The following is a 23514-nucleotide window of genomic DNA, read 5'->3' as shown; positions in this document are numbered from 1 at the left end:
GCATTCAATTGGTAGTAGCAGTGTCATTTGTCTCTATTACAAAATTAGACCATATCTGTGTACGACCAGAAGATTAGCACACATTTAATTGGTCGCGCAGGTCACATGTCTGGTTTCCATTGTCCGCAGAGCAGGCAGGGTGTGTACCGGCTGGGAGGCTGTGTGGGCTGGGCTGCCTGTTTTTCTCTCTCGCAGCATCCTTTTCATACCGTGTGACATCGCTTCCTGGAGGATGCTCAGGGCAGAGGAGAAGCAGCATCCATCGGGCTGATGAAAGCGGCTCAAACTGGCCCACATGAGGTGTGACTGTCAGTCTGGCTGCTTTTTTATTTATTAACTTAACCAAAATCCAAGTGAAGCCGCTGCACCTGCATGGAGCACCGCTACACTACTGCGGACACCGCCCCAAATAATGGCTATGTGACGGGGTGAGGATAGTTTTCTTTTTTTTCTTTTTTTAAATTAACAAACCAAAATGTCTAAAACCAAACATTGCGAGGCGATCAGGGTGGTGGTCCGCTGCCGGCCATTCAATAGGAAAGAAGAGAAATCGGGGTGTGAGAACATTTTGAGGATTGATGACAAACTGGGGCAGATCATCCTAAGGAACCCGGAGGCACCACCTGATGAGCCAATGAAAGTATTCACGTTTGACTCTGTGTACGGCTGGGACTCAAAACAAAGCGACATATATGATGATGCGGTGAGACCTCTTGTGGAGTCTGTGCTGCAGGGCTTTAACGGGACCATATTTGCCTACGGACAAACGGGGACAGGTAAAACATTCACCATGCAAGGGGTTTCAAGCGACCCAGAGAGGAGAGGGGTTATACCAAATTCATTTCAGCACATTTTCACACAGATAGCCAGAACTCAGAATCAGAAATACCTGGTGAGGTCATCATATCTTGAGATCTACCAGGAGGAAATCAGAGACCTCCTGTGCAAAGATAACAACAAAAAACTGGAACTTAAAGAGAATCCTGACTATGGGGTGTATGTGAGAGCCCTGTCCTCAGTGGTCACAAAGAACGCCACTGAGATTGAACATGTGATGAACTTAGGTAACCAGTCCAGGTCTGTGGGGTTCACGAACATGAACGAACGCAGCTCTCGTTCTCATGCAATTTTTGTCATAACTGTGGAGTGCAGTGAGGTAGGGCCAGATGGTGAGGACCACATCCGGGTGGGGAAGCTGAACATGGTTGACCTGGCTGGCAGTGAGCGCCAGAGCAAGACGGGCGCCAAAGGGAAGCGTTTGAAGGAGGCAGCCAAAATCAACCTGTCTCTCTCAGCATTGGGGAACGTCATTTCGGCCCTGGTGGATGGGAAGAGCACGCACGTCCCGTACAGAGACTCCAAACTGACCCGCTTGCTCCAGGACTCACTGGGTGGGAATGCAAAGACTGTCATGTTAGCCACGGTGGGGCCAGCGCACAAGCATCACAGTGAATCCCTGGCCACGCTGAGGTACGCCAACAGAGCCAAGAACATAAAGAACAAGCCTCGGATTAATGAGGATCCCAAAGATGCCCTGCTGAGAGAGTTTCAGGAGGAGATTGCACGGCTCAAAGCCCAGCTGGACGAGCGAGGGATGCTGGCAAAGGAGAGGAGGAGGAGAAGGAACAGCAAAAGACTGAGTAAAAGTATGCCTGGTTGGGAAGAGGACATCTTCAAAGAGAGGGATGCAGAGGTTTGGAAGGCTGTTGAGGAGGAACCAGATGTGACACATTACACAAAAGACGGAGGTGACATGCCCAAAGTCTTGGCCTGCCAGGGAGAAAGTGAGAAGTTGAAGCACCTAAATGACAACAGAAAGAGTGTGGAGGACATGCAGTGGGATCAGGATGCACTGGAGAAGATCATTGAGAAATACAAGGTACGGGCACAGCACATTAGTGTCTGATCAAAGAGATACTGGTGAAACAAAAGAAAATTTGCATAATTATATGTCTTTGTTCACAGGCTATGGAGAGCAAACTGTTAATTGGGGGTAAGACTATAACCGATCACACCAATGAACAACAAAAAATGCTGGAGCTGAAGAGGCAAGAGATTGCAGAGCAGGTAATAAATGTCTTATATAACCAATAATGATTAAAGTAATGGTTTTGGATGTTTTCTCCATCATTACTCAGCAGAAAACACCCTTTTCCACTCTACTATAATTGTTGGGTTGCCTGAACTTTCACATAAAGTTGTTTGAAAATTTACTTTATTTTCACGGCTGTAGATTCCATTCAACCTTAACTGACCTGAACACTATGTCTGACTTGCAGATTCGGCGAGAGAGAGAGATCCAGCAGCAGATGATGCTGCAAGATGAGGAGACTTTGGAAATGAAAGAGACATTCTCCTCCATGCAGCAAGAGGTGGAACTTAAGACAAAGAAACTGAAGAGGGTAAAGATGACTCACCTGCTGATGCACGCTGATGCTATTATCTCAAAAGCTATTAAGAATCCTTTTTTCAAGAGAGGAACGGTAACACTAGATAGAGCTGTTACTTTCTGGTGTTAAGGAATTGTTTATTTGCTAAATTCTGATAGACAGAGAATATTTTTCCACTCCTGTCCATAGCCAACATTAGAATTCATTTTGTTGTTAATCGAATTTAGTTTATTAATGGCTTCTCTAAATTTGGATTTAGGCCTTTATTGTGGTTTTAATGTAAGCAGTGTGTATAATACAGCTTTAGTGAGATCCGTAATCAGTATGTCCATGTTCTTTACAGTTGTATACCAAACTACAAATGGTACAGGGGGAGATGAGAGATGTTATCGGCGAGCACATCAGTACCAGACAGGAGCTTGAACAGACACAGAATGAGCTCACCAGAGAACTCAAGTACAAGTGAGTACCCAAGCATAAGCATATAAAGCATTTGTTAGTCATTTTTTCATCCTAGTAGAAAATGCTCAGAAAGCATTAAAAATATTGTTTGTTGTGTTGATCAGAATGAGGAGAGAATGTATTATTTTATCATGGTAAATTTACCACAGTGCTAAAGTCAATTTATCAGAAAAGGATGAAAGGATGAAAACTCCTTTTTACATGAATGCTACTATATAAGACCTCGTCATATTGCCATAAAATACATTTCCACACTTATATTTGATATAAGTTTTAAGAAAATAACTTGATAATGAGCATTATCAAATTGATAAAAAATATATTTAGTAAAATGTGTGATATCTCATGCATATTCATTTACTCTGGATGACAATGCAGAATAGAAGAATGCATTTCTTTATTATTCATTACATAATAGTGTCAAACTTATATACAAGCATAATGATATATTATGATATATTATTACAGTATAATGATTAACCAAAACTGTAACACTTTGACTGCCATATTTAGAATTTATTAGCAGTATACATACATTTAATAAATGGTTTACAATACACTGTAAGGACATTATTAAGTATTTATTAAGGTAAAGTATTTGTCAGCAATTAAAACTTCTCCTTTAAAGATACATTTCATATTATTACAACTGTGTTTTACCGTATTATCACTCATTCTGTTGATATACAAACATCCAGTTATGGGTGCCCAAAGGAGGAGTTATAGTTGACAACAACTTATTTCTGCAATACATTAATAATGTATTTGTATGTCTTTCTGGCTCAAACTGGTTAAGTATAATATGTAGAGTGGTTGGATCTATATAATGTAGACTGTAACTAGTTAGGCAGAAAAAGCTAAATTGGTAGCATTGTTCCAATAATCTGTGGGTAATATTGAACTAATTTTATGGTCCATGATGAGATAAACATTAACTATACACAAATCAGTTTTATTGATTGTTTATCCTAAATATGAATGTGTGTTATTCTGTATAAGTTTTAGAAGTGTTTTATTTTTTACAGTGGCAGTGTATGTTGTTATTTGGGTGATCCCGTCTAATATGTACTGTACTTGTATCACATGTTTCAGATATCTCTTGATTGAGAATTTTATACCTCCTGAGGAAAAGAACAAGATCATGAATAGGCTGCACTTTGACAGCGAGGAGGATCAGTGGAGACTCCAACCAGTCATCCCATCAGAGAGGTCAGTTAATTTATTTTTTACAATGCACAACATTTTATACAGTAAGTTGAAGAAAGAATGTAAAACTGCATTGAATCACATGGGGAATAACATTGTTGTAGGCTCAGCTCTCAGTTTCTTGAATAAATAATAATCCAATGCAACCCAGTTTTTGTTTAAGGTTTAATGGATGTGAGTTTTGCTTTTTTACAACTGCAACATTCAATCTACTGATGCTAGTATTGTTCTTTTGACCCAAGGGAAGTCACAAACAGAACTTCAAACAGATTAGGCAGGCTACAGGAAAGTGGGAAGAAAGAAGAAATATTATAGTGCTGAAATTGTAGAGTTTTGTGATTATAGCATCATTCAAATTATTTTGACTGGTTTTGTATTGCTACAAGTGTCTTTTTTCAATCCTACCACTAGGTGTCACCAAAGTCACAATCTTTCCCACTCATGGGAGCTTTGACAGGGTTAACTTACCCTGATCAGATATATACAGGACCATAAATAATGTATGCATTCTTCCTGTCCGAGACACAGATATCTTTGTGTTTTTCTTTACTGAGACAGTTGGAAAGCTCATTTAAACATGCCATGAAGGAGATAACAAGAGTGCTTTTGTGTGGTGGGAGTTTATCAGCTGACCATATATGGGACACATGTTTACATCTAAACCTCTGCAAAAACTTCTGAGTGCATTTACCAGAATCTAAATCCTTTCTTTTCCCACGTCTTTATCGCAGTGCACCCACTCAGGTCAAGAGGAGGCCTCTCTCTGCTGTGGGATACAAGAGGCCAATCAGCCACTATGCACAGATGGCAGTTGCCACAGCAACTGGGGCCCCATCCAGATACCAGGTCAGTACTTGGACATTCGCAGGGACAGTTAGCAAAAGTACAGCAGAGTCAGAAATGTGAAAGAGGGCACCTTCTTTAAGGGATGAGACGATGGTTGTAGCTATCGAAACCACTCACCGCTTTAACTTTTGCATCTTATGCTAGTGAGCCATGAATGTGATGTTACACAACAAAAACTGCAAATTATTAAATTAAAACCAGCAGTCAAATAATGGCCGTTTTTTTTAAAGTAATAGCAAGGGATGCAGTGTATTTGAACAGATAGACTCCAGAAGACCGGAGTAAAAAAATGTTATTAACTACCTATATTACATTGGTTCACATCTATAGTAATAGAATGATAATTGGAAGTCGACGCTGCATTTTCTGTATTTCATCAGCAATATTTCTAACCATATAATGTAGTCATGCTTTATTGCCACACTGTTGCTCTGAGTTTCTCTTTTTTTGAACATTTGCTTTGTCAAACATGTACATATCCAGCAGATGTGTCACAATAGAAACTATCAAGAGAAGGGAGTGGACTCTGTACCTGAATTAACGTTGGGGTTTTAATGCAAAACAGTGGGAGAAGGTGTTATAGTTGTCATAGCAAACAAATAGCACCCACCAAACTTAATCAACATAGCAAATGAAAGCAGAGCAGATCACAGCAAGGTTTCTTACTACCAAATACATTTGCATATGTGATAACGCTTTCATAACTGTAAATTAACCCCCATCTGTTTCTTACAGGCGGAGAATATCATGCTGTTGGAGTTAGACTTGTCCCCGCCAACCATGTTTACCTTGAACCTTAATGGCACTCACCTGGAGAGAGCCTTCTCTCCCAGGCTGATGCGAGATCTTCTGGTAAATGTTCCTATCAGAGAGAGGGCCACCGCATCATCTCGGGTCAGGAAATCCCAATCCTGGTGAGAGAACAGCTTTGGAGGGCCGATATCTTACATGGTTACAGATGTTGAAAAAGCCATTAAGCTCGGATTGGTCTGAACACTGCAATTGCAAACGTCTGTGAATAATTGTTACGATTTGTCCTGTGTGGCATGTAGTAGTTGTGTTATTTTTAAAGGGAACTGCTTTTTCATCTCATGTAATCTTTGAGTCTCTAAAAATGTATTTTCATACCACACTGACATGTACATTAATCAATAGCTGCCTTAATGGTAGTAAATTACACTAAAAATACCTGCTTTCGATAATATCAGTGAGTAAATTACACTAATAACATAAAAATCTCTGGTATGGATGTTAAAATGCCACAGATGAAAGTACCTGCTGAAACACTTATTATTGATCAACAATCCCATTAAAGCCTGTAGATATATTGATTGCTGGTATGTAACTAATGCCTGCACATTTACTTAAGTATTATACTTAAGTACAAATTTGAGGTACTTGTACTTTACTAGTTTTGAACTTTGAGCTGCATTAGTGTTTGAAAGGTGCTATATAATTCAAGTGTATTATTATTATTATTATTATTATTATTATAAAAACATATATACTTGTATAATATGATGCAGAACTATTACTATGAATCTACCCAAAGTATATAAAATTGGCTCCACATTGATGAACAACATTACATTAACTTTACACTGTTACACTCTAAAAGAAGCCAGTTGGCATAATGAGCATTTTTACTTTTGATACTTTAAGCGCATTTTGATACTTTAACTTTAGGACCATTTTGAAATCATGACTTTTACTCAAGTAAAGCATCTGAATACTTCTTGCACTACTGGAAATATTTGAGTGATTTTGTGATATGGAACAGTAAAGTGTATTTCACCTTAAATTAAACATCATTTATTTTTTTAATGGCCTGTAGGTATCAGCCAACACAAGCAGCATCTGTCCCATCATCCTCATCATCTACCACACTGGCATCAGGATCCCAGAGCTTCTCTCACAGTCAGAGACAAAGACCATCTTCTGCTGCTTATCTTCCACACGGGGATCCAGCTCAGATGAGCCCATGAGATGTATCAATACAACTGTACACGTAGGCTGGCCTTAGATCCAGATGGCACAAATGACTCCAGATTGGCTTGATTTTAAGTTGATTTCATTAAAATACCGTATTAAGCACATATTTGATTTAAATGAAAAGACAAACATCCTGCATTTAATTTCAGGGAATGCATGTTCAGTGGTCAGTGGGGCTCTTAAAGTGATCTTGATGACTGTTTGCCAGCTTTTTGCCTACTGTTGCTTAAAATATGTATTTTCTCTGAACTTACCGTGGCCTCAACAAATAGCACACTTCCATTTTCAAAAATCCCTGTTTGACATATACTGTAGTACGAATTTTGGGAAATCTTTTCAGACCTTATTTTTAATTTAATTTAACTGAAATGTTTAAACAGCATTACTTTAATCCCCCCTTTTTTTCTTAAAGATAAAAGTCTGTAACGTGTGACCAGTCTGATGATGAAACAAGCTGGGTCCATCCTGATTTAGACTCTATTACTCTTGATGAATTGTTGCTTCAATTTCTTGCTGATGTAATTTGTGAGCCAAAAAAAAAAATGTGAAGAAAGCTTTGCAAATGCTCTCTCTTGATTAGCTGCCTTATTTTTTCATAGTTCTGTGAGAATCGTGAGAAGAAGTCAATTTGCTTAAAAACATGCAAAATAAACTAGACTAAAAAAAAAAAGAAAAAAATCTGCCTACTGTGTTTCCCCCCCTAAAAGGAGCTGAAGTTGAACATGTTTGCAGTGTGCATGTGGAAATAAATAAATAAATAAATACATATATATGTGGGGGAAAGTTTAAGAGTTGGATATGACAGCTATAGGCTATATACAGTAAGATGACGTTTCCTTCGGGAAGGGGGGAGGTCACATGACTCTTTACAGTAAGTCCAACATGGCAGGCGGAGTGGATCTTACGCGGTAACTAAAGGCAACATTTCAACTGAGACAGACACAAATTCAAACACTACTATTACTCCGCGACAAGACATCCGCGATGAGGGAGAGACAGAAGAAAAAGAAAGGGAGGACGTGGGCTGAAGCAGCTAAAACGGTATATTCTGTGTTGTTGTTGTTTTTTCTTCCCCTTCTCTCTCTTTTTTTTTTACCTGTCGTTTTTTTGTTGTGGTTGTTTTGTCCTTTGAACGCTCCCACTTGTACAATTTATGAGTTCATGACCTGCTGCTGCTGCTGCTGGAGGAGACGAAATGTTGCGTGAGGCCTGTTGACGGTCAGACATTTAGGAGGGGAGGAAAAAAAAGATCACTGTCATTAGCTCTCTCTCTATCTCTCTCTTTCTCTCTCTCTCTCTCTTTTGTATCTCTCTAATTAATATGTGGCGTGCGTGTAAGAGAGAGTGAGTGTGTGTGCACCAAAAGCATGTTTCCCCCTCCTGCTTGTGTTGTCTGTGAGACCCTTGTACTGGCTGACATATCTTATCTCTCATGATTTTTGTGAAGTTAACCAAAGCGGGAGGTAATCGCGTCAGTGCTACGTGCTAGCCAGGCTAACGTTAGCATAGCATAGCATAGTTAGCTCCCTCCTTCGTCAACAACTTTGTTTTGATAACGTTTGCAAGATATAAAACAATGAGATATGAAGTGTCCGTGTTACCCCCAAGCACCTACATCACCTTGACTCTATTATAGTTGACGAAGCTAACCTTATTCTGTTGCATGCCTGCGTTTTTTTGGCGAGATATCATCAAGAGTACAGTAGTGAATGTTGCTAGCTGTGTAGCTTAGCATGCTAATGATATAAAACGGTCAACAACTATTTCACTATTGAAGCATTAGGTTATTGACACCAATTAACTGTCCAGTGAAGGGTTAACATTGATTATTTAATGGACGATAACTAATTTTCTGACATATCGTAGCTAACTTTATTCCATTGATGAACATTATCATAATGTTAGTTTGTAAACATCCATAAACTTTGTGTTTTTAGTGGGATGCTCCATATATTTATACACTGCAGTGCTATACCAGCAGCTGTCACCAAAAATACAAAAGGGAATTAGAGAAAAGCAAATGCAACAACACCAGATGTTAATGATAGAGGGGAATGTTTCTTTAAAGGACAGGTTCACAGTTTTTAAGTGTCTTAACAACGGCAGAAGGTGCCCCCCTAATGGACACTGAAACAGGTGTTTGTTGCTGTAATCATTCCTCCTTTTTCAACTAACCATCAGAAGATCTCTTCATAATGCTTTTACAATGTCAGTGATGGAGTGCTGAAATCCACAAGTCTCCTTCTGTGCAAAAATGAATTTAAAGGTTTATTTAAAGATACTTTGAATCCTCAGGCGTCCAAATGAGTCAAATCAAATAGATATCTTGCCCCCTTTTGTTGTTATTCCACCTTAGATCAACAGGGAAGCTTATAAGATTATACTGTGTTAGTTATCAACTTTATGTGACTTACTCGGACTACTGAAGCCTCTTATAAGCTTCAGATAAACTTTAAAATACATTTTTGCACAAAATTTGTATTATGGGCCCCATCACTCACATTGAAAATGTAATTGAAGCGGATATTTTGGTAACCAGTGTAAATACAAGTTCATATGAAAGGCACCGGACTTGTTTTAAGACAGACCTGAAAAACTGTTAAACTATCCTTTAAAATGTTACAAGACCATGATATTATTTCTATGACATGTCTGAGTTTTACCTAATATTATTTGTGAGTGTTGCTGCATTCCTTCGTCCTGTCTCAACATATGACAGCGTTTCCCAGACTGACTGTACCCCAGCAGTTATATGTAAAAAGTTATGTTAGTAGCTAAACGTGTTATTTATTATCAGCAATGATCCTGTGACTGGATTAACAACATCATGGCAGAAGAGCTGACTTTAATACAGTCAGAAAGGCCAGTATCATGCTGTGAACTTGCTCAATTAAAGAAGTTGAGGCTTTGTGGAAACTTGTCAGAAAGCTTTAGTATGTGAAATGTTTGGCTCCGGTTGAAGTGGCCTTGAGACCACATCATATTCTGTGAAGCCCCCTCTCATTTGAATTTCATTACAGTAGTATGCTAACATGTATTTTGTTGTTTTCATTATTGCAGGTTTTGGAGAAATACCCCAACACGCCTATGAGCCATAAAGAAATCTTGCAGGTGATCCAAAGAGAAAGGCTTAAGGAAATAAGGTAAACATTTTCCTGGCATCTTGGTAGCTTTCCTTTTGGAAAAGCCCCTCAGTCAGGAGATAAATTGTCTTGAAAGAGCACTGCAGCTTTCTTTCTCTGTTATTGACTCATACCGTGTACTTTCCTTTTTCTTGTACCCATAGTCGCGATTATTTTTACTCAATAATTTCTAATTGTTTGATTTCTTTTTGTTTCATTGTCACTGTTCTCATCCAGAAGGTAAGAACAAGCTAGCCCCCCCCAACCCTCCACATCCCTTACCTTAACAAACTCACTGCAATGCCACTTCGACTGGATTTTACTTTTTGCATGTTATTAACAATAACATGTCTTAGGCTCAGTTGCATAAAGTCACAGTGACCGTAGATATCTATAGCCACCTGTTGCATAAAAACACACACTATATTTTCCTGTATGATTGAAATATTTGATGCTCTAATAAATTAAAAGATGGAAGCCGACGGCAGTGTTTTTACTTTATAGATTCGACGTTTAGTTAAGTACGTTTACATGACATTAACTACAAAAAGTAACAGGGCTATACATTTGATCATAAAGCCTAACTAGTGTAATTTACTAAATGCATAACAGATGTTACATCTCTCCCAACCTCATTGCTTTTTTTTTGCCGAATATTTTGCACTTTAAGTACAAAAAAGAACATTTTCGGTTTAGTATACTCTCTTCCTCTGCTGGGGCATTATTGTGCACTTTTTACTAACTCGTTTTGAAATTGTTTGAACTGGACATGTTTTTTATGCAACAGATGTAGTGATGTCAGACCAGTTTAATCTGAGAATATCAGTCCCTGACAATGATTAGATTAGTCTTGAACCAGTTTTATGCAACTGATTGCTTTTAAAGCGTAGAACAAATTGACTCACAACTGCACTAATGTGAATCTGAACTGAACTCACACGTTTCCTCCTGATGCATGATAGCGATTTCTCCCCCCAGATATCAGACCAGCCTTTTACCCTCTTTGCGTCTTTCTCCCAGCTGTCTTAGTTTATTGGGGAACAGATGTGTAATTTGCGTTTTTCTCCAATGATTCAGCGGGACCTCGCCGTTGGCATGTCTGAACGCAATGCTGCACACAAACTCTCGTGGAGAGGAGGGGATCTTCTACAAAGTTCCAGGCAGAATGGGAGTTTACACATTGAAGGTCAGTTAGACACAAAACAGCTTTCACTACTCTGACTGTAAACACCAAACATGATGCATGAATGGGAAAGCCATAAAGTAAAAGATCCTTCACAAACATTGTTCTTTGTAATTCCAACCATTTTCTACTGCATGTCTTCTATGGAAATACATTACTCTTAATACATTTAGCATCATTAAGCTTTGTATAAATTAAATTAGTGTTATCTATGTGAAGATTTCTGCTTCGCTCTTTATCTGTCAAACACAAATAATAATACACTGTATGTGCTCTGTATTTTATGCAGAAGGACATCTCAGATGTGACAAAGGAGCTGTCAGAGGAGGACTCTGAGGAGAGTAGTGACAATCTCTCCGACTCCCAAAGCACAGAAAACAACAGCAGTGCCATTACACAGGAGGGCAGGAGAGGAAGATGGATGCGAAGAGGTACCATATCATAAATTACAGTTTGTATATCGCTGCAGTAGTACAGTCCCTTTTTAGAGAGAGCTGCTTTGTTTTCAAGCTTTGTGGTATCAAAGAGGAAGGGCTTCTTTCCTTTCACAGTGTCGTGCACTGCCGTTAAAAAATCGTTTCGATAGAGTCGATACAAGAGAAAGATAAACAGTCCACCATCAACAATTGCCTTAATAGATCATAAAAGCACAAGTGTTAGGAACACCCTGGGTGTTTTAAGCTGATTGGTTACCTAGCTGTGTTATGACTATGACAGTTAACGCCCCCCTCCCAGCCGCTGTTACCGGAAGCCAGCAGAAGTAAAAGTAGATGAGGCAAGTTGAGGGAAAGAGGCTTAAGTAAAAAAACATAAATTATACCGTCTCATCACAAAATAATCGCTGGAATACATTTAAAATCAAACATGATGATGGATAAAGGTGGGTTTTATCTTTAAAACAAAATGCTCTATCCGTAATGTCGTCTATTAATTGTCGGCAGAGAAGCTGCACGATGGTTACTGCAATTTTTACTCTTCTGTGCGTCCATAGAGTCAAATCGTTGCTTTACTGTGAATTGCATACCTGATTGTACCTATTGCAGTGCAACTTTGGAGAATGAGCTTCTTCTTCTTTTTTTGTCGTTGAGTACCAATTGTTTTGTTCTTCTTGGGCTGTTCTCTCGCTGACTTTCATTATTTCTCTCTGCCACTTGAATATTTTAAGTGACTGTTTAACAGGAAGCCGTATTTTTCTCAGTATGACCCGTGACCACTTCCTCATAATGCACAAGTTAGAAACTGTCAAGCAAATAACCTTGGTTTGCAGCTTAGTGGGAGGACTTGAGTATTACTTTATTTTTCAACTAAACGAACCACAAAGTGAAACGTGAATTAAGCTGAATTTGGGGGGAAAAAAGGAACAAGTGGATTACAACAGTATGTATAACATGTGCTTTATCAAAAATAGACTGCAGCGAGGTTGTTTAAGCGATTTTCCTTTTGAGATGTTTAGCCCTTTTTTTATTTAGAAAGGTAATTTAATCTGCTTCTTTGTGCTCAGTAGTGGTTTCAGTTTCATCAAAACAAAAGCATGATGTGATAAAGTCTGTACACCACCCTGAGGAAGTGGATTTTGTAACATCTGTGTTGTGCTTTTGTATTTTCATAGTTCCCTCCAAGTTGCAGTCGCAGCCATCGTCTCCGCAGCCTCGGTGCTCTTCACCTTCTATTCCCACCAGTAAGCTCATCTCTCCCTCGCAGAAACACAGCAAGAAAGCTCTGAAACAGGTAATGATGTATTCTGTATTCCTTTATATATTTATGTTTTAAATTTTAAGTGTATTAATAGTAGTAGTAGTAATAGTATTAATAGTTTTTCACAAAGGCACACATCTCAGACATGTTTTTGAGTTCCTGCCACACCCTCATACTTACAAACACCCACACAAATCCTTGCAAAACATGCTTGTTAAGTATGCTCATGCTTTAAGGTATTTCTTTTTTTCAAAAATCTGCCATGCGTAGAGATTTAAAAGGAGACTCATACTGTTGCATCAAAAAAAAAAAAAGCGGTACAGATCTGTTCTGTTCTGTCCTAAGAACAGAACAGATCCTAACTAAGCTCAATGTGATAAGATGTTTGTGGGGATTTTTTTTGCTCTGTCATGGTAAATGCATATTCAGTTTTCTGCACATTTCACTACATTTATCTGACCTTTTTTACTTGCACGCTTTCATTAAACGCATAAACACACAACCCCACACTGTGCTGTATTTGCAAGGGGCGCTCATCATCTTTCCATTTTCTGTCTGTTAAACATCTTGTGCTGATTATTTAAAAACAATGAGACGTCAGGGGAAAAAATGCCTATAGCTGGTTTTACAGTATTAATGTTCTCATAATGCAGCCATTAAACATTTTCCTATTGGCTGCTTTGTGCCTTTTGTGTTCTATTTAATTAGATTTCACTTGATTGCACAGATTGTAATTCACTCCATCTATGCTGGTGTGGAGTTTTCAGCTCTCTAAGACCAATTTGTATTCATTTATTGGGCAAAGGCAGCTCCACAAGATGGCATTTTGGCTAAAATATAAGAGCTGTAATTTTTCCTTCTGTGATTTCCTATATATTTCAATCACCTCAAACAAAAGAAAGGCACAGAGTGAACTGTCTTGGTTTGTTTCTTAAATCTGTTGACATTGTTTGTGAGGTAATCACATTTATTGACAGATTTACGACACAGAGATGATTTATGCTTGTGTTACGCAACCTATGTTTCATTGCTGTACTGCTATTTAGCTGTTATTTAACCAGGCAAGTGGCCCTGAGGGTGTAGTTACAGGCAAACACGGGGTTTCACACATTCACACGTTTTTTCTCTGGAACTGAGAACTCATACTATTTATTCTTTCCTTATTTTGCTCATATTTAGGCCTTGAAGCAGCAGCAACAGAGAAACCAGCGCAGGCAGGGGGGCATGCCAGCAACCTCCAATCCCAGACTGCTTCTGAAGACCATCAAAGATATGGCTGACAACATTACCCCCAAGCCAGGTAGGTGGTAGCTATTATATTAACAAATATAGATTTTAATCAGTAAATGCTCACATGCTTACTAAATAAATGCTCATCCAGATCACATAGCCGAGGTGGGATTTTGATCTTATTTTTAATGTTCATTACATGGTTGTACACACAATTTTGAACACAAATGACGCAGTTGATGCAGTTCTTATGTATTTTACTAGTATTACAGGTTGTCACAACTAGACTACAAAAGGAATTGTAGCGTTATCCAAACATGACTCATAATAATTGGCAGCGTCAGTGTGGAAACTTGAAACAGTCAGATCATTGTCTTACAATTTCTCAGAACATTTCCTGTGCTCTTCCTCCTCTGTTTAAACAGACCTCTGCCACCCGGTCGTACCTAGGAAGGTTCCTCAGAGGTCAGGTCGCATTAGTGCAGGTAAGCCTGACGTCCATCTAGTAGTTAGGAAATCTTAAAGACACAGTGCAATAAATAGAGTTTTCTAACTTCTAATCCTGTTAATTGTTTAGTTATCTCTCTTGTGATATGACATTTCTGACAGTATTATTAGAGTAAGATCCCTGTTTTTTCTTCTGGTGTAACATTTTAAATTAATAAAGTTAATTTGGCTACATTTGAAAGTAAATCACTTGAGATATCAGTTGCAAGATTGACATAAGTTGTTTTTGTTTTTTTTCATTGCGATATATTTGCTGGCTTGCATCTATTTCCTGCTTTGTCTTACAGGGCAGCTGAAGCGTACCAAGTGTAAAATAGATGTGGAGACACCAGATTCTATTTTGGTTAACACCAACCTGCGGGCAATCATCAACAAGCACACTCTTTCGGTCCTGCCCCCAGACTGCCAACAGAGGCTGCTCAAACTTCTGCCTGAAGTTGACCGGCAGGTGGCTCTAAAATTATGCATTCTTTTTATACTTATTTTTGCATTATCCTGCACGAAATGTAGAGAATGTAATACTATTTCATGTCATTTAACATATTTTCTGTCCATTGTCATCATATCTTAAACTATCTTGTTTAACAGTTTGAAAATATTCTCTACACATATTTAAATATACAATTCAGAAACAGCATAAAGCTAATTTTTTTGTAAAGCATTCATCTACCATATGTTCACTAACTCTAGATATTCACATATAAGAAGCATAATTCAGTGTGCTTATGCAGTGATGGTGGTTTTGATGATATTAGTCATAACATTGAGCCTCCTCTCCCCAGGCTTGCATGGACGGCATTCTGAAGGTCACTAGTTCTGCCTTAAACAATGAGTTCTTCACATCAGCAGCACAGTCATGGAAGGAGAGACTGGCTGAGGGTCAGTACAGCCACATGCAACTGATAATAACAGCATTCAGTTCACATTAAAAGAAAAATTATGTCACCAAGGTTTCGTGTGACTGCACAGAACAAGAATAATGGGATTTTTTCTTTTTTCTTTTTTCACTGTTCAACTTTTTTCTTTACAGGTGAATTCACCCCGGAGTTGCAGTTACGAATGCGCCAAGAAATTGAGAAAGAAAAGAAAGTTGAGCACTGGAAGGAGGCCTTCTTTGAAAACTATTTCGGTGAAAAGTAGGTTGTCCTTCATGATTGAAATTTTGTTTGGAGAAGTTTGAAGGGTTATTGTTATATATTCTCCCAAATGCCAAAACACTGCAGGACTACCTCCCTATAAGGCTTACACATGGTAGAATGATCGTTTTTTCCCCAGCAGGATATTTGTCTTTAAGTAATTAACATTATTTAACTTCTTATTGCAGTATTACAGTGTTATTAGATAGCAGCATGTGTTAAAGGATTATTAAAAGTTAATCGAATAAGATCCCGAATAGGATCCCCTTATCCAACGCGCACATTACTGAAGTAGATGAATGCCTAGTATGATTTCTTTGAGAAATGGTTGTAAAATGCATCACATCATATTGAAATGCATCGTATTTCCTACCACAACATAGTGTATTGCATAAAGGCAAGGCAAAATCGAATTGCATTATCTGTGCTGCTTTGAAATGTATCTAGATCACTGGGATCACTGATTGTGTATCAAGATGTTAATGGATAAAATGAAAGAGACTGTATGGATGTTTTTGAGTTTGCCTTATCTCTTACTACTTATAGTACAAGGCCACTCATAAAAAATAGTGGTAGAATATTTGTCATTTATTTAAATAAAAGTAGGTAATTTAATGCATGTCAAAATGAACACAGATTGAGGGTGTCTGAGAAACTAATCTGTTTTTCTTTAATCTACAAATCAATACAAGTAATTCAATTATTATATTTGATTTCATTTGTAGTGATTGTCATGCACAAAGCACAACTTTAAGTAGATTGCTAGCAATGCCTGTAAAAGCTAGTATTTTATAAATCTCCAGTGATTTTGTTAATTTAATTATTTGACTGTCCTCATACTTTCCTCTCTGAACAGTTCTGGGCTCAGCTATGAGGAATCCAAAGAGCTGACAAAGGCTGATCTGAATCAGGAGTCTGCCAGGCCCCAGTCCCATCCTCATCAGACAGGACCTGTCGCTCAAGCAATGAAGGAAACCAAGGACAGCTGCCAGACTAATGCTGCCGCTACCATTGTGAAAGACACAAAGCCAACGCGGACACCATCACAGGAGCCTCTGAAGGTGCAGCCTGCTCAGAAAGAATCTCTCTTCACCACAGAGCCCATGAAGACTCGGCGCTCACAATATGCAGAGGATCGTAAGTTGAACACAGCAGCTCAGTCTGGGCCAACGCCTGCAGTGAAAACACCAGAGGTTGAGAGACGTGTAGAACGAAGCACAGCAGGTGCACTGCCTGAAACTGAGCGCAAAGCCGAAATGAAGGAGAATAAAATTGAACTGCCCCCGTCGCCTGTCAAGAAGAGCCCTCCACCAAAGCCCAGCCCAGAGTTAAAAGAGGATCAGCCGGTGTCTGTGGTTACGCCTGCTGAGGAGAGTGAAGAGGTCATCCCTGAGCCTGGAGGCTCCCCAGAGACACTGAAAAGAAAGTCTACCAGTGAGACCGAGGGTGAATTGACGCCAGAAAAAAGGCCTCGTATGTCCTCAGTTTCCTCAGTATCTTCAGTCTCCTCTGTATCTCCTCCAGCATCATCCATATCCAGCCCTGCTACACCTACTCCTGCAACAAATCAGAGAGTTCCACCACTCAAGGTAGGAGTGCATTTGTGAAGCCTTTGAAGGCATACTCCACTGAAAATCTGTCATTTTAGTTTAAAAAACAAAATCACCACATGTAGGCTTAAAAGAAAAGTTGAAAGCTGGGTCCTTTGTGGAGGACAGCAGCTGTAGTAAGTTTGGATTCCCAGCACTTACAATGCACTCCAGTGGAAACCCCCGCAAAAAAACAAATCAAAGAATGTGTCAGAATGTATTACAACGTCCACAGAAACCTGTCCAACAACTCCTGCTGCATAATTTCCTTCTTTGCCATTGATCTCTACGCTTAATATCTCCCAAAGGCTCTGTTCACACATGGCAATAAAGCATATCTTGGGTGTTCCCATCACAAGTGGATCACAAGCTCTAAGTACACGTGTGATTGCACCGAAGATGCATAGAGGACACATTGATATCCGGTTGGTCAGACCACATTCAGAGGTGGTCTGGGCCACATAGCGTGTACAAAATGTGTCCTGGGCCACGCTGAGTAGACGCCTACTCAACTGACATCCTCTGCGTAAATACAGAACTACAAGCATGTAGTCATTCACGCATCAACGGCGTCATATTAAAATGCGAAACAAGAAGAAGAAGCCACAACAACAGGCAAAATGGATTCTTGTGTGACGGAGTACACACGAAAACACGCTGTCTGATTTCCACTTGTGCCATCAAGTTTTTATTTTCCCTGTGCGTCAAAGTCTTTGCAATCTTCTTCTTCTTTAATTTCCCACAGACTAGGAGTGGGAAGTGCATTGCTGCCTTTCACCACAGTACAGAAACGATGTACGTGTTTATTATTTGCATACAGAGCGGGGAAGTGAGATCTATCACAAGTGGTAAATTGAGACGCATGTGGAGACGTGTTCTAATGCCAGGTGTGAACTGACGTGCTTAAAAGATGTCCACTTGTGGTCGGATCACCCAAGACGCATGCCGGGTGTGAACAGAACCAAACAGGCTTTGCTAGTAAATCACTAAGGGGCTGGCTAAGCAGTGTATTCAACTATGAGAAATCTTTGAGTTTAATTTTTGTTTATGGATGTGTTTCTCCTTTACATACATTTTCATGTCTAAAAACATTTTTTAACGTCACTTTCTTATCATTTTCCAGATTCCAGTGTCAAGAATTCTTCCTGTTACTGTGTCACCAAGCCAAGTCTCACCCAGAGCACCCCTCCCAGCACCACTTAGCAGCCCAGGTCGCACTGGTGCTCGTACATTGGCTGACATCAAAGCCAAAGCTCAGCTCGCCCGAGCACAGCGAGCAGCAGCTGCCGCAGTATCATCTGCTTCTAAGGGAGCTGTGTCAGGCCCGGGGCCAGGTGGAGGCAGCGCTGAGCAGGCACAACCTTCCCTGAGTCCCAGCCCAACATCGCCACAGGCAACAACGAGGTTACCAGTTAACAGCAGCAGCAGCAGTCAGACACTTTCCCACCCGCTGGACTCTAACGGTCAGCAAAGTCCAAGTGTGTCTCAAACCTTTTACTCAAGCAAGACTGACGACAAACACAGAGGTAATTCTGCTGAAATTGTTACTGCAGGGCTCCATGGCATTCAGAAGAGTTCAGACTCATCATCACAACTCATTCCTTCGTCTGTGCATACTTTGAAGGGGCAGGAAAACGCATCATCTGCTGGATCATCAACCAGGACCAGCTCCTGTATCCCTGCAAACAACCCACTGGTCACTCAGCTTCTGCAGGGAAAAGAGGTTCCCTTAGAGCAGATCCTCCCAAAACCTCTGGCCAAGGTGGAAGTGAAGATGTCAAACTTCCCCTCAGGTAATAAGGGGAAGACGTCACACTCCGCTGGTGGTGGTGGTGCTGAGCATAAGCCTGACAAGCAGATGTCCCTCCAGTTCAATACAGCAGGACGGGTTTTCTCAGAATACACAAGACATCACAGGGAACTTCCTGATAAGGAGACTCAGGAGCAGATTTTACAGGCTCTAATGCAGAGGAAAGTCCAGCAGAGCCAGCCTTATGCAGGTCTGGGGCCTCATCCGCCTCAGTACGAAGCCCATCGGATGATGCATGCAGAAGAGCATCAGGACCGACCCAGGATTTCTGTAGGTTTTTTGGGTCGTAAGAGGATGCCGAGGCCTGCCATGACTGGACATTACCTGCTCAATGTGTCCACATACGGCCGAGGGTCAGAGAACAAGAGACTGCACCAGTCCGCCATCCCAAACACGTCTGTGTCCAGTTTAAAAAGGGAAAGCACAGAAGGAGAGGAGGTGGCTAAAGAGGAGGTTTCTGGGGTTAAAACGGAGCAGCAGGGATACTCCATAACCAAGTCTGATGAAGTAGGGAGCATTCAGCATTGCTCCAACATAAAGACTGAGCCTGGATCAGAAGACGGTGCAGACAACAGCAGCACCAGTGCGACAGCCAAAGACACCAGCCCTTTTTCTCAGTCACACCAAAGGCACCTCGAACTCTGCAATAGTAATCAAGGAAATTCCGAGCCATATATTTCCCAAATGGACCCCAGTCACCAGCGGCCGCCTGCCTTTCAAACCCAGAGAACGCTCGATAATCAGGAACCCGTGGTAGCGTCATGCTACAGTGGCACTATCAGCATGTCTGTACCTCACACTTTGAACCACAGCACTGCAAGCACTGCCTCCTCCACGACCTCATCAGAGGCTGACAGCGGTGGCGTCCACGGGAGCGTCATGTCTTTCTCCGTGACTGTCACCACCATACCAGCAGGTCACTCATTAGACCACGGTAACCAGAGCGAGCCCTCACCTGAACAGTCGTTCATAGAGGGCTCCAACATGGAGGAGGTGCAGTCTAAATGCTACTGCCGACTGAAGGCGATGATCATGTGCAAAGGATGTGGAGCCTTTTGTCATGATGACTGCATCGGCCCCTCGAAACTGTGCGTGTCATGTTTAGTGGTACGATGATATGAAATTAATAACTAGAAGATATTGTGGTTTGATTTGAATCAACGCACGAAGCAGAAGCAGGTCATTCAGAATCAATTACGAAATCATTGCTGGGGTAAAGCACATTAGCCACGCTCCGTACAACAGGAAGAAAAAAAAGAAAGAGAAACAGCATGTGGTCGCTGTTGGAAAGGCAAGGATTTACACTGGATGGTCTTTTGTTTCACCAACATCTAACAAAAGTTGTTTTGTGCAATTTTTGGTAGAAATGTCAGTTTTCAATCAAATCAGTAGTTTGTCAGATGTGTGACGAATATAAAATCTGGCAATGTTTGCACTTGGCTAGGATTAGTGTGATATATTTTTTTAAATATATATTTGTGTAGTTTTTAAAAAAAGGAGGGAAATATGAATGTTGATATTTTTGTAGAACATAATGACTGTTGTTGTTTTAGACTGACACTTTTTATTATTGGGCCTAATCAGTTATGGTTTAAAGGCAAAAAAACAAACTAAAAAAAAGGGCGCTAATGATAATCATTTGGTTGTAGAGTACCTCCTATTTGGCATTTATGCACGCATGGCAGGGAAGTGCAACTTACAGTAACTATTTTATATAAAACTGTTCATTTATTACTGAACACACTCAGATTTAAGAACTAGAAAAGAACATGTATAGTTTTAGAAAGAGAATATAAAAGGAGTTTTGAATTATACTTTATAAAAATCAAATCGTGAGGATTGCACGTAACATGATTTTATTTTTTTTTTGACTAACAGTTACAGGTGGAAGCACTTAAAAACCACCTGAATACAAGGGTAGTAACTGTGTACAGCACTTAAATTCAAACATAGGGGGAAAAAAGAATCATTTATATATAAAAAATGCCTATATGTTCCTTTTGGCGACAGCAAATCAAGATCTTTTCCCTTTCAGGTCAAGGTCTAGAGTCACTTCCTACTGTTTAAACCAGCATTTTTTCCCCCCAAAAAGCCGGTTTTGTAGATATTGTGTCCTTTGAAGTGGATTTTCTTATGCTTTTCTGTCTGTATAGGTAGAGTAAATATCAGCAGCAGTGGCAAACAGTAAAAAAAACAACGAAAAAAAACACTCAAGGCATGGGGAGAAAATGAAGATAATTGTTTTTGTTTATTTCATTGTAAATATTCGTTCATTCACGGTATATGCATAGATGTAGAATTTTATTTTATTTTATTCATGCAGCACATCTTGCTCAAGCATATCCAGCGGTTTATTTACAAAATAATTTTCACTGTGGAAAAAAAGTAAATGGAAAAGAACAGAACAGAAAACGCTAAACGCTTCAGCATGCCATGCTGAATCAGTGTAAATCATAAGATGATTCAGCGTAGCACGCTTCAGTTTTACAAAAATGATTTTGGGGTACAATATGACACACCGATTTACAGACTGCTGTAACGCTTCACTTTAAAAAGGCCGTTTACCAGAGAATTGAGAGTTATCCTAGTATTGTAAGCATTAAATAATACTGTATTCTGTATATTTAATACACAATAATGTATGTGTATGTGATACACACAAGGATGTTCTTACAAGCTGCATTGTTTCATGACATTAGCAGTGTGTTAATGCTTACTTTACCACATCCTTAACATGCAAGAAGGCCAGTGTGAAGCGTCGCCTCAGCAGGCTCGTCGAGTGTTTGTGCTTACTGCGAATAAAGACGCATCAGTTATGTTTTGAAATTTCCTGGAGGTGCAAAGTTGGGCCTCAGTTTTATAGTGATTATTTCCAAGGTAATATGCCAAAGTCTCCTTAAGAAAACAACATAATCAGATCTTGTTTTTAATGTCTGACTAGTTAATCAAAGTAATATATTTTAATTAATATATTTTAATATAAAAAAAAATCTATTTGCTAATTGTTTTTGAAAATCAACAGGGTATTTACTCTAATAATATATTGGCTGTCCGTTTTTTCCTATAATTTTATTTAGACTGGACAGACCACAGTACAGAGAATAACTTGACTTTTGTAATTCAAATTGCCCAGGTATCTGACGTTCTGTATGGCCCAGGTTTTTCAATGGATCCGTTGGTCTATATTTTTCAATAGAGATGTTGTCTAGTATGTGTGTCCGTTGAGCTGTCTATATTCGTGTCATTACCTAAGGTCAGTGGATTATCCCACGTCCATTTTTAAATGTATTTGTTATAAAATTGGAGAATTATGACTTGTGGAAAATTGGTTTTAAGATTTTAGAGCTAGAATCTGGAGAGATTTCCACATACTTAGCATAGTTACTTCACTAAAACTGGTTTGTGAGTGTTTGAATCTGTCAACAAAAATTTACATAATGCCCCATAAATAATGAAATAGACTTTATTTGGTTGATTGTGATAATAGGATGCTGTGTTTACTCGTGTGGAGTTGGGGACTGGACTGCACTGCAAAACAATTAACAAAAAAAATAACAAAAATGAACAAAAACATTCAATCACAACCCCAAAAGGCAGCTGAAATCTTTGTTAATAAGGACTGAAACATGAGTCAGGCAGCAGTCCCCCTCTTTCCTCTCACTGAACTTAGCTGTTGTGTGTGAATTTAGAAGAGCACTTGATGTAGAATTGGCTGGGGTTAAAGTCTGTTGGGCAATCACCACCGTTTTTTAAAATGTCACGTTTGTCACTAGGTGAATTTGTTTTAATATGTCTGTGTCATCTTGTCTCCATTTCAACTCCAAGTGAATGTAATATAGTAATCAGCACTTGTAAACAAAGTGTATTTTATCAAAAGTTATAGACTATTATGAATAAATAATGAAAGGAAATGGATTCTGTGTGTTTTCTGTTCTTACTCACAGCAGGTTTAAGGGACTCTTTGAAGTTCAGTTTTCTCTCTGGACGGATGTTCCCAAATAATCTTAATGATGTCATCGAGGTCAACCATTTTTGGATTCGGCATGAAAACTCACAGCTGGTTTGGAAAACAATCATCATCCAGTGTGCAGCTTTAATGTGTGTGACTGGGAAGGTTGAAGCTTCCAGGGCACAAACTGTGAGAATAGACTTTTTTAGTGAAGTAAGAGACATCTTGTGTCCAATAAAACTTTTGAGACATAAAATAACTGCATAGATAATGGGTTTTTCAATAAGAGAGAAGAAGTAGATTATTTGTTTATCTCCTAAAAGATGTCTGGAAGGGGTCGTTAATTTTTTTGGAAAGCCTCAGTTAACTGGAGGTGGGGAGTTGGCTGGCATGGTCT

At 39.5% G+C, this 23514-nt stretch overlaps 2 protein-coding genes across 2 annotated transcripts in view; both read left to right on the top strand.

The window, feature by feature from the left end:
• The first annotated feature begins 475 nt into the window (after positions 1-475).
• LOC134001067 (kinesin-like protein KIF3B) lies at positions 476-6889 on the top strand. The gene is made up of 8 exons (XM_062440614.1): positions 476-1879; positions 1966-2067; positions 2280-2402; positions 2734-2852; positions 3945-4061; positions 4790-4904; positions 5640-5818; positions 6739-6889. The coding sequence occupies exons 1-8, from the start codon at positions 476-478 to the stop codon at positions 6887-6889; spliced, it is 2310 nt and encodes a 769-aa protein (XP_062296598.1).
• Positions 6890-7777: 888 nt separating this feature from the next.
• LOC134001057 (uncharacterized) overlaps positions 7778-23514 on the top strand; it is a 45811-nt gene continuing 30074 nt past the window's right edge. Inside the window, exons 1-12 of the mRNA XM_062440596.1 lie at positions 7778-7937; positions 9957-10039; positions 11096-11204; positions 11491-11632; positions 12811-12929; positions 14076-14196; positions 14552-14611; positions 14921-15081; positions 15416-15512; positions 15664-15769; positions 16626-17358; positions 18482-19413. Coding sequence (XP_062296580.1) covers positions 7881-7937; positions 9957-10039; positions 11096-11204; positions 11491-11632; positions 12811-12929; positions 14076-14196; positions 14552-14611; positions 14921-15081; positions 15416-15512; positions 15664-15769; positions 16626-17358; positions 18482-19413 — 2720 coding nt within the window. The 5' untranslated portion in view covers positions 7778-7880. The remainder of the gene's footprint in view (positions 7938-9956; positions 10040-11095; positions 11205-11490; positions 11633-12810; positions 12930-14075; positions 14197-14551; positions 14612-14920; positions 15082-15415; positions 15513-15663; positions 15770-16625; positions 17359-18481; positions 19414-23514) is intronic.

Source organism: Scomber scombrus, chromosome 19, assembly GCF_963691925.1.
Source record: "Scomber scombrus chromosome 19, fScoSco1.1, whole genome shotgun sequence".
Classification (NCBI taxonomy): Eukaryota; Metazoa; Chordata; class Actinopteri; order Scombriformes; family Scombridae; genus Scomber; species Scomber scombrus.
Note: the sequence above shows the minus strand (reverse complement) of the source record. Positions and strands in the feature narration are given on the sequence as shown.